The sequence below is a fragment of the Triticum dicoccoides genome, chromosome 3A, assembly GCF_002162155.2.
Source record: "Triticum dicoccoides isolate Atlit2015 ecotype Zavitan chromosome 3A, WEW_v2.0, whole genome shotgun sequence".
NCBI lineage: Eukaryota > Viridiplantae > Streptophyta > Magnoliopsida > Poales > Poaceae > Triticum > Triticum dicoccoides.
The window spans coordinates 614,789,006-614,801,068 of record NC_041384.1 but is presented as its reverse complement, the minus strand read 5'-3'; the positions used below and the strand labels follow the sequence as shown (position 1 = coordinate 614,801,068).

Below are 12,063 nucleotides of genomic sequence, written 5' to 3'. Positions count from 1 at the left end.
GATACAACCAGAAGGTTTTGTCAATCCTAAAGGTGCTAACAAAATATGCAAGCTCCAGCGATCCATCTATGGACTGGTGCAAGCATCTCGGAGTTGGAATATACGCTTCGATAAGTTGATCAAAGCATATAGTTTTATATAGACTTGCGATGAAGCCTGTATTTACAAGAAAGTGAGTGGGAGCACTACAACATTTCTGATAAGTATATGTGAATGACATATTGTTGATCGGAAATAATGTAGAATTATTCTGCAAAGCATAAAGGAGTGTTTGAAAGGAATTTTCCAAAGAAAGACCTCGGTGAAGCTACTGACATATTGAACATCAAGATCTATAGAGATAGATCAAGACGCTTGATAATTTTTTTTCAATGAGTATATACCTTGACAAGATTTTGAAGTAGTTCAAATAAGAACAGTCAAAGAAAGAGTTCTTGTCTGTGTTACAAGGTGTGAAATTGAGTAAGACACAAAACCCGACCACGACAGAAGTTAGAAAGAGAATGAAAGTCATTCCCTATGCCTCAGCCATAGGTTCTATAAAGTATGCCATGCTATGTACCAGATCTGTTGTATACCCTACACTGATTTTGGCAAGGTAGTACAATAGTAATCTAGGAGTAGATCATTGGACAGCGGTCAAAATTATCCTTAGTGGAATAAGGATATGTTTCTCGATTATGAAGGTGACAAAAAGGTTCGTCGTAAAGGGTTACGTCGATGCAAGTTTTGACACTAATCCAGATGACTCTAAATCTCAATCTGGATACATATTAAAAGTGGGAGCAATTAGCTAGAGTAGCTCTGTGCAGAGCATTGTTGACATAGAAATTTGCAAAATACATACGGATCTGAATGTGGCAGATCCGTTGACTAAACTTCTCTCACAAGCAAAACATGATCACACCTTAGTACTCTTTGGGTGTTAATCGCATAGCGATGTGAACTAGATTACTGAATCTAGTAAACCCTTTGGGTGTTGGTCACATGAAGATGTGAACTAATCACATAAAGATGTGAACTATTAGTGTTAAATCACATGGTGATGTGAACTAGATTATTGACTCTAGTGCAAGTGGGAGACTGAAGGAAATATGCCCTAGAGGCAATAATAAAGTTATTATTTATTTCCTTATATCATGATAAATGTTTATTATTCATGCTAGAATTGTATTAACCGGAAACATAATACATGTGTGAATACATAGACAAACAGAGTGTCACTAGTATGCCTCTACTTGACTAGCTCGTTAATCAAAGATGGTTATGTTTCCTAACCATGGACAAATATTTGTTATTTGATTAACGGGATCACATCATTAGGTGAATGAACTGATTAACATGACCCATTCCATTAGCTTAGCACCCGATCGTTTAGTATGTTGTTGTTGCTTTCTTCATGACTTATACATGTTCGTGTGACTATGAGATTATGCAACTCCCGTTTGCCAGAGGAACACTTTGTGTGCTACCAAACGTCACAACGTAAATGGGTGATTATAAAGGTGCTCTACAGGTGTCTCCAAAGGTACATGTTGGGTTCGCGTATTTCGAGATTAGGATTTGTCACTCCGATTGTCGGAGAGGTATCTCTGGGCCCTCTCGGTAATACACATCACATAAGCCTTGCAAGCATTACAACTAATGAGTTAGTTGCGAGATGATGTATTACGGAACGAGTAAAGAGACTTGTCGGTAACGAGATTGAACTAGGTATTGAGATACCGACGATCGAATCTCGGGCAAGTAACATACCGATGACAAAGGGAACAACGTATGTTGTTATGCGGTCTGACCGATAAAGATCTTCATAGAATATGTGGGAGCCAATATGAGCATCCAGGTTCCGCTATTGGTTATTGACCGAAGACGTGTCTCGGTCATGTCTACATTGTTCTCGAACCCGTAGGGTCCGCACGCTTAAGGTTTCGATGACAGTTATATTATGAGTTTATGAGTTTTGATGTACCGAAGTTAGTTCGGAGTCCCGGATGTGATCACGGACATGACGAGGAGTCTCGAAATGGTCGAGACATAAAGATTGATATATTGGACGGCTATATTCGGACACCGGAAGTGTTTCGGGTGATTTCGGAGAAAACCGGAGAGCCGGAGGGTTACCGGAACCCTACCAGGAAAAGTAATGGGCCTTATGGGCCTTAGTGGAGAGAGAGAGGGGTAGCCAGGGTGGGCCGCGCGCCTCCTCCTCCCTGGTCCGAATTGGACTAGGAGAGGGGGGCGGCGCCCCCCTTTCCCTCTCCCTCCCCACTTCCTTCCCCCTCCTAGTACGAGTCCTACTCCTACTAGGAGGAGGACTCCTCCTGTCGCGCCTATAGGGGCCGGTCGGCCTCCTCCCCTTGCTCCTTTATATACGGGGGCAGGGGGCACCCCAAGACACACAAGTTGATCCACGTGATCATATTCTTAGCCGTGTGCGGTGCCCCCTTCCACCATAATCCTCGATAATATTGTAGCGGTGCTTAGGCGAAGCCCTGCATTAAGATCGTCACCACGCCGTCGTGCTGACAGAACTCTTCCCTGACACTTTGCTGGATCGGAGTCCGGGGATCGTCATCGAGCTGAACGTGTGCTAGAACTCGGAGGTGCCGTAGTTTCGGTGCTTGATCGGTCGGGCCGTGGAGACGTACGACTACATCAACCAAACGCTTCCGTTGTCGATCTACAAGGGTACGTAGATCACACTCTCCCCTCTCGTTGCTATGCATCACCATGATCTTGCGTGTGCGTAGGAAATTATTTGAAATTACTATGTTCCCCAACAACTTACTGGTGGGGAGAGCAACGGCAACTATACGGCACGGAAGGGGGCGGCCAGCGTGATGAGGTGGGCGGCTCCTTTCAAGCAGGATGAGGTTGGCGGCTTCGTGACGTCGGGTTGACGCGGTGGATTCGAGCACTGCCGGTGAGGCGGCCTCCTCCAACCTAGTCGTCGCGCGCCTCCGCCGCCAGTTAAGTCGCCACCTCCGCCGCCAGCATTGTTCGTTCCCTGAGGGCTGAGAGAGCGAGAGGAAGGGGGACGGGGTTGACTGTTGAGCATGGAAAATGGGCCAAAGCAACCCGATACGAGCCCAATTAACCACAGGGGCCCAAAAAAGCTACCGGAGTAGCTGCCCCTCGGACAGCCGATCTCGCGAAAAACATCCCAAGAAGATCCAGTGGCCAGGAACGGCCAGCACATGAAAACAAACGGTTAAGATGTTAAGTGCTTGAGAGGGCTGGGATGGTGCTCCGTTTTAATATATCTAAATGGCGATGTTGTGTGCCTCCGTATCCCACCATCACCTTTGGCACGAGACGCGACGTCAATCCCGTACGATCTCAGAGTGGCTGGATCTTCATCAACCCGCCTGCCCGCCTGACCGGCTGCATATGATCTTCTAGGTCGCTGACACAGGGCTAGCCTAGAAGCTCACACGGCCGACAATTTGTGCCATTACACATGTCCACGTGGAATACCTAGACTGGTCCAGCTCCACCATCGCCTTCGACTGCACTGACCACCCAGACTACATCCCTCATCAAGGGAAATCCTCCCTGGTGCTAGATCCGATCGTCGGTGACTTCGACCTCCCATAAGTCCTTATGGATGGAGGCAGCAGGGTCAACGTCATCTTCCTCAACACCCTGTCAAAGGTGGGAATCTCCAAATCCCGTCTGAACCCCTCGCCCCCTGACTTCCACGGGTTTGTACTAGGCAAAAAAGTGATGTCCCTGGAAGTGATCTTCGGAGACGAAGAAAACTTCTGCTTAGAAACAATGTGCTTCTAGGTCGTGTTGTTCCGCCTGGGGTACACTGCTATCCTCGGCAGGCCCGCTTACGTAAAGTTCATTGCACTACCCTTGTACACATACCTACAACTAAAGATGTTAGGTCCAAGCGACACCATACCGTGCATAATGGTGCTAATCGGGCGCTCGAAGTGGAGGTCACCAATGTAGAGCTCGCGGAGACCATGTTAGCCTCTGCGGAGCTCTACGACAACTCTGCTCCGCAAGCGGAAGCTTCTTCGAGTGCCCCCCCTCCTCTCTCAAAAAATAACAATTTGATTTCCAATAGGATGTGCGATGAGACTTAAACCTACACTTCAAATTTCATTTGTATCTGTTGTAACATGTCTTCTTGATATAAATCCCTTTTGGTGGCCGAGCTCCATGTAGGTCGGTTTTTGAAAAAAAATCAAAATTCATATGTTTACATTTCAAAAAATTCTAAAAAAAATATAGATATACATGGAGGCATAATGCACAAGTGTTTAAATTTCAAGACGAAATATGTTGAAATGAGAGCTGTGCGAATTTTTTTTTTTTTTGAGTTTCTTAACACATGATGCTATTCATCCTCACAGGCCATGAATTTATCTTTTTTATGCAGATCGCATTTCAAGTAATCTCATTCTGAAATTTTACACACATACACATATCATATTTGTTTACTTGTACAATTGTTTCAGTTTTTTTTTTGAAACTGAAAAGGTTTGAATCAGTTGTGTCGACGGGAGGCCGAGAGCCAAAAGGCCTCACTGGAAAGAGAAACATAGCATATTTTTTGGAAATCAGTTGCGTCGACAGGAATGCTAAAAAGAGGATAGATGGCCGACAACAAAAGCCAAGATAAAACTGACATTATTGCCTAAAAGGAGGAGAGGTGACGAACAACAAAACTGAGGAGAAAAGAACATCCATTATTATAGTATAAGATCTATCGAATTTGCTTTACTGCTTTATTATAGGCAAGATCTGCACGTATCATAGTCAAACGGTCAAATCGAGGTCCCAAAATTAGATCACAGAACGAATGGAACAACTTTCAAGATTATCTTTTTAGAGAATCTAGTTTTTTCTAGACGATGGAATGGAACAGGGTTTCTAGTCTTTTTACGGGGTACAAGGCATGGGCCAACAGTGTATGCCTAAATGGGCTCCGAATCGTCTCGCTGGCCCATATAAATAACCTTACGGCCCCGAAGCTCTCCAGAGAGAAACACGGAACAGAAAATGTTGACTAACCAGTGGACCCCACACGACAGAATAAAACGGCACCCTCCCGGAACACCAGTTTCAGTTTTCCCACCGCACCACAGATGTCGTCCGAAACCGCCGTCTCGCCGCAGCCGCTGTCCTCCAGCCCACCAACCGCCGCCGTCTCCGCCCATTCCAGCCCCGCTCCCGCCGCCGACGAGCCGGAAGCTCCAGACCCGCCCCGACCCCTGCCGCACCATGCCTCGCCGCCCCCACCTCCCTCCGCGTCCGACGAGACGGGCGCCCCGGCCCGTCCCCAACCCCTGCCGCGCCACCCCATCGCGTCCTCCTCCTCCTCCCCATCCACCGCGGCCGGCGAGACGCAAGGCCCAGTCCAGCCCCCGCCCCAACCCCAGACGCACCAACCGGCGTCGTCGTCCCCTTCCTCGGCGGAGCCGCAAACCCCTGTCCTGCCCCAACCGAACCATTCGTCGCCGCCTCTCTCGGGGGACGACGACGACGACGACGTGGTCGTCACCGGCGCGTTATCTGGGGCGGGCGGCGCGGCTTCGGCCGCGGCCGATGAGCGGGTGAAGGGGCCGTGGTCGCCGGAGGAGGACGCGGTGCTGACCAATCTGGTGATGAGGGACGGGGCGCGGAACTGGACGACCATTGCGCGCGGGATCCCCGGCCGCTCCGGCAAGTCCTGCCGCCTCCGCTGGTGCAACCAGCTCGATCCTCAACTCAAGCGCAAGCCATTCACTGGTACCTGCTCTTTTCATCCATCTACTGCTATTTGTGCCCCATTTCCTGTGGAGTATGTAGTCAGGTGCCAATTTTGTTTATAATGCAACGTGTAAGGCGCATTATTGGTTTGTTGTTAGAATTATGGACATGATACATAATGCATTATGCGCTTAATTGATCGTAGATGTTATGTAGCACATCTCTCCTACTTGCTTGCTAAATCTGTGATAATTTGGATGCAGAGGAGGAGGACCAAATGATAATATCTGCTCATGCGATTCATGGGAACAAATGGGCATCTATCGCGAAACTTTTGGTTGGGAGAACCGACAATGCAATCAAGAATCACTGGAATTCTACTCTGAGGCGTCGGTACTGCACCGGTACCCGGTGCACACGAAGTGCTTCTGCAGAGCAACCTATGAGAGAGATGTCCAGGGCAGTTTCAGAAGAACGGTGGCCATTGTCGGGTCCTAGTTCCTTCAGTGTTATGGAAGTAAAGGAAGCTCCTGTGCAAACAGTATCTGAAACCTCTGCTGGGGCATTGCAAATCAGAGATATTAACAATTGTAGCACTGAAGCTGTTGATCGATCCTACCCGGTGCGACCAGTGGCTACGGTTGGTGCTTTCAGACCATACAGTCTAGGACCTGCTCAACAGATGCAAATGGAAATGTCGAGCTCTACCAAGTTTGTTCCAACCATTCAGGCTTTGACGCCTGAAATTGCGGTCTCCAAGTTTGCTGATACTACATGCTTTGCTGCTGATGTACCAAACAAATGTGGCCATGGTTGCTGCAGCGCTGAAGAGCAACCTCGTAACAACTCATTGTTGGGACCTGAGTTTAAAGAGTTTATAGACCATCCTCCAATTTTGAGCAGTAGTTTTGCTTCGTTGGTATCTGAAATCAGCAGCATTGCCTGGATGAACGGTGGTCTGCAAAGCAGTAACTCTGGCAACTTAGTGCAGTCTAATCCTCCAGCCTGACAAATTAGGAATCGTGTGAGTTGGAATACTGAAAAATTGGAGTTGTTACTTTTGGACATAATGAAGTCAACCATGATTATAATCTTCCCGAGGTGCGTGCTCCGTAGATTCTAAGGCATGTGTTACTTCCAGCTTTTAGTATATGTTCTCATACTTCTTACAGGTCCTTAGCATCGCTCATTCACACTGCATCACACACGTAGGTAGCTGGATGTGATTGTTGCGTTATAACGAAACCCTAAAACTAATTACATTCCATTTCAAATTATTGTGCCATGCTGCCAATTATACACCAGCGCCAAATAATGAGACTCCCCATTTCTTTTTTCCTAGCAATGGCCGTGAAATCGGTATTTTCCTATGATGAAGCTACCACAACAGTTTGGCTCAATAAAATAGACCAAAATATTGACAGTGAATTGATCATCTAAGGGAACAGATGGATATACGTTTGTTTGTAGCAAGCGTAAGTGATTGGTCATGATTAGACCCCAGCAAACTGAAGCTTAATTATTTTTGTCTTGCATATTAACCATCATTGAGGTTCTAGTCTTTTACTATATGATTGTAATCGAATAAGTAGATCCCCATGTTACATGTGCACTTCAGTTCATTTATTACCCAGTAGTCCTATCATATACTCATGTTACGTATGTACTATTAACCAAACACGTGTGGTGCACGTTCGGGAGGGGATGTCTGCATGATTGAGAAGAAGGCAGTGGTGGGGAGAGCCTTATAACCAGTGGCAGTGGTGGGTAAATTGTAACAAGTCTAAGGTATTGGGTGTGTGATGCTGCACAAAACATGGAATCAATCTGAACCGCCATACGCGGATGGTTGAGCGGTTAGGATGTTTTGGATCAGCCAGGGCTGGTGCTTTTTATATTAGTGGAGATATTTTATTGCGGTAGACATCTTCCCATAATATCAGTGTGTTATATATAACGAGCGAACATGAGGTGATGTGTTTATGGCATGATGGCCTGTGCGCCGTGCGATTGGGCGGGCAGCCATGCATGCTTGTGATCGTAACAACACGAGCTGACGTGGCAAGTATCAACTGGACGCGCTTAGCGCATTGGTGCTGTAATGGCGTTTCAAATCAATGCCTCGCTTAATCACATGCCTTTTAGGAAGGATATAAATCTGGAATGGTGTTGGTAGCAGCAACTCTAGTTTCATGTCTCTGTAGTGTGTTTCTGTATGAGTCATCTTAGTCAGAATCAGGTTTCTTTCAGAATCGCTGTTTGTATTGTTATATGTCCTGGTTTCCTGGTTGACCGGTGAAAAGCTAGGTTCATGCCGTCCAGATTACTGTTTTAACTGTTGAAGACAGCCAGGTTCTATGCGGTGTCTTAAGTGCAGTTATAGGTTATATGGAGTTGATGAAGATGCTTTGGTTATGTCTAACTGGTTAGTACAGTCATGGCAGGTTTTTAATTGGTTGGGCATGCTTCCATGAGTTTGTCTATTCTGCTTTGCAGATCTTAGTATAGTCATGTCCGGATGTCCCTGCTTCTCTCGCTTTCAGGTTTCTATTTCTGACCATCTGTTGCCCTAGTCTGATTAAGGCAATTCAGAATTGGAAGCTCGTGTATGCTGTCACCTTGTTTTACATGACAGCAGTTCTGTCTGTCTAAATTTAAACTCTGGCTTGTATGCTAGTACCAGTATCATTGAACATGACCAGTATTTGGAATAGTTGTTCTCTCTTCGCCTCTCTGGTGGTCATTTTCCTTCGTAGCACCATAGCTTACTTGTTTTCCTTTTGAGGGGTGGGAAACGGTTGCTGCCAATCTTATTTTGTACTGATTGGTACTCCCTCCGTAAAGAAATATAAAAGCGTTTAGATCACTATTTTTTTGTCGTTCAGTGTTACCGCTTATCTTACATTGTTCCTTTCAGTAGAGTATTGGGTGTACATCCTTTGGTTTCCTGACCTATTTATGGTGTTGCTGGACCTTTTATTTGCCTCTGCCCTAGATCTAGGTCCACATAGATTGTGGTCATCAAAAACGCTATAATCTACAAGCTTCCTGGAAGCTCTTGCCTGTAGTTCCTATAGAGTACTAACTATCTGGACCGCGTCATTTATCTTTTCCCGCCTCGGTCATCAAGGTTTAGTAGTTCTTGTGGCTCTATTTCCATAGGCATATTTGGTGTACAAAAGCTCTGATCTACAATACTAATATTTTTAAAGTGCTAGACAGTCAAGAAAAGCCTAAAATGAACTAGTAATACTGCATCATCTGCCTCTTTGTTATTTGCCTAAGTGGGAGGACTGGCACCTGATCATTTTGCCGTATCTGTTTTCAGGTCTTCAAATCAGGCATGCATGGATGGATGTTGTTGCTCAAGGGAGAAAACTGCCGTGCTCCCTGATCATTGGATTATGTACTATGGTACAATCGTTTCATCATTAAAGTTGCCCCAAACCTGACGCTTGTCACCAGCTGGCCGGTTCCCCGTGCCCTACCTGTCTCAATTATATGATGCATGGCTCCATGAATTGATGATATAAAGATTCTGTACCTCGTGGGGGCAGCCATGGATGCTGATCGGATGCGATTGGGTGCATCGAAATATCATGTGAGCCTCACAGCTTATTACTAGGATTCAGATTTGTTGGACTAGGTTCTGCTCTTGCCAGCCTTGCTGATTCGACGGGGGCACGTATGTCCAATTTCTTAATTGCGAGACGGGATTTTTTTCTTCTTCTGTATATTTGTTGAGAGAACGCTTGAATTCTTTGAAACTGTAAAAAGAGCTTCACCGCTCAAATTTTTCTCTGGGGTCCGTCTTTGTGATTTGATTCCTGAGTGTTCCTGCCTTGGTGTTTGCGTGTGTTCTTGCCTGAAGGTTTGATGGAACCTCTGCAGTCCTGCACGCACGCGCATGATACGAATTGGGGTAGCTAATGAACGGCGATAGTTTGTTTGGCTCTGTGATCGCCATACTGTTTCAGTTAATTTGTTCCGGTGTTTTGTGCATTGTGGTTTCCGGCTTCTGCGTATGCCGAGCACGGCAGGAGGACATGACGAGCATCAACTTTTCCTGAATGGTGTTGGTATCAGTATGGTCAAGCTCGGTCTTGCTTTGGACTAGCTGAATTGAATTGTTATGCTGGGTAGAGCCGAGGCCGTCGTGCAATGCCAGGCTGCGACGAATGATCATGGCGTTGGCGTTATCTCTACGGCGAAACCATCCTAGGAAGTCGCGACGTTTTTCTTCTTCTGAGACGTGAACACAATGGTTTTTAAGCAGAATCGCAATGTTCAAAAACTTTCTGCTTGTGGAGCGAAGCCCCGCCGATTTTCGGCAGTCCCTCGAGAATTAAGGCACTTTACTATCTGGTTAAGGCATTTACAAAAGTAGAAATTGTTGTTGACCGAATGGTTCACTTGGTTTCTAGGATTTTTGCGTGAAAGTTTTTCAATCTATTCATTTTCAATCATAATAGTACAAAGAACATCAAATTTATTAAAATTACAACCAGATCCGTGGACCACCTAGTAAGAACTACAAACACTGGAGCGAGTCGAAGGCATGACGACGTCATCGACCCTCCCTCACTGAAGCCGGACAAATCGCATTGTATTAGACAATCGAAAGTCGCCGTCACGTTGAACCAGCGCACCAACAACCATCCTCGGTGAAAAAAGTCATAGATCATAAGTATCAAACCACTAGACACTCAAAACAAAACGAATGAAGATTGGATCCAAACATATTCACCAAAAAACCAGCACTGGCCGAATCATGTGAGATCCGACGAAGACACATCAGGAGGTAATCTAGAGTTGACAACAGAATAATCATGCCAGGCCGAGACAATTTGTTCCGTCTGATTGTTCCCAAAACATTCTAGTGACAACTAGATGTACAAGCCAACTCGGTCGAAAATGAGGCAACATGCATCATCGGAGTTGCATGCCTTAGAGCATCTATAGTCGGGCACCCCAAATCTCCTTTAATAATCTGGGCCCAGACGGGCACATAAAACAGGCCTCAAACGTCTGGACTGACTAGCATCTCTCATATCTAGCCTAAATATAAGGCGGATATGGACGTGCCCGGGCGCGTCCAGCACGTTGGACTGATGATGGGTCCCACACAGAATCGCCCGGAAAAACCCGGCGGTTTGACGGACGTCTCCTCCAATGGGGGTGTGAATGTCGCGTGGCGCCGCTCTGGCTCGCCGCCCGAGGCCAAATTCGGCCATTTAAGCCAGCTGGCGTCCTCCAACCCCAGCCACATCCACCTCCACCCTTTTCACGCCGCCAGCCCAAGCCCATCCACCTCTCTCCTGCTCTGCCGCTCTTCCCATGCCCTCCGGCTTTGCCATGGCTTGGCAAAAGAAGACCACATATGCTATGTTCATGCAGGAGCGCAGGTTCCAGATTGAGGAGAAGATCTGGGCGAGGCGCGCTGCCCGCATCGCTGTCGGCCTGCCTCCAGGCTCGCCTAAGCCGGAGGAGGTGAGGAAGAGGATAAGCAGCCGGCTTCGATGGAGGTGGCAGAGCCGGAGGAGGACAAGGCGGAGCAGCCGGATGAGGAGCTGGTCTTGATAACCCACAAGTATAGGGAATCACAATGGTTTTCGAGGGTAGAGTATTCAACCCAAATTTATTGATTCGACACAAGGGAAGCCAAAGAATATTCTTGAGTATTAGCAGCTGAGTTGTCAATTCAACCACACCTAAAAGACTTAATATCTGCAACAAAGTATTTAGTAGCAAAGTAGTATGGAAATAACGGTAACGGTGGCAGAAGTAACAACATCAATTTGGTAGCAATCGTAACAGTGGCAATGGAAAAGTAACGGAGAAAAGATCAATATGTGAAAAGCTCGTAGGCAATGGATCAATGATGGATAATTATGTCGGATGGCATTCATCATGCAACGGTTATAACATAGGGTGACACGGAACTAGTTCCAATTCATCAATGTAATGTAGGCATGTATTCCGAATATAGTCATACATGCTTTAGTACCGACCCTATAGTCCCGGTTCTGGAACCGGGACAAATGGGCCTTTTTCTACTAGTGCACTCTCGGCTCCCCATATACAAAGGTGCCTCTCCATAAAACACCGGAGCCTCCATCCTGAACACGAACATCAATGAAGCTATTGCAAGATTCGAGCACCGTAACTGAGAGAGACTCATCCCAAAACAAAGCTAGTCCGCCGCTCCGTCCATCGCTACTGACACCATGGAAGCCCTTTAAGTCGAGTCGCCACTTCAACTTCTCCACCTTCGCTGAATCCTGCCTAGTCTCAGAGAGAAAGACTAGCTTGGGGTTATTAGCTTTTGAGAGGGCCAAAACCTCACGAACTGTCCGG

General features: G+C 46.5%; 1 protein-coding gene across 1 annotated transcript; it reads left to right on the top strand.

The window, feature by feature from the left end:
- Window positions 1–5,102: 5,102 nt before the first annotated feature.
- Window positions 5,103–9,507, top strand: LOC119269597 (transcription factor MYB1-like). Its single transcript, XM_037551461.1, has 3 exons — window positions 5,103–5,745; window positions 5,970–6,807; window positions 9,035–9,507. Exons 1-2 carry the CDS (start codon window positions 5,103–5,105, stop codon window positions 6,713–6,715), a joined length of 1,389 nt encoding a protein of 462 aa, XP_037407358.1. The 3' UTR covers window positions 6,716–6,807; window positions 9,035–9,507.
- The last annotated feature ends 2,556 nt before the right edge of the window (window positions 9,508–12,063 follow it).

Coding starts and splice junctions, on each gene's coding strand:
- LOC119269597 (XM_037551461.1), top strand. CDS start 5,103: ATGTCGTCCGAAACCGCCGTCTCGCCGCAGCCGCTGTCCTCCAGCCCA. Junction 5,746..5,969: donor CAAGCGCAAGCCATTCACTG/GTACCTGCTCTT, acceptor ATTTGGATGCAG/AGGAGGAGGACCAAATGATA.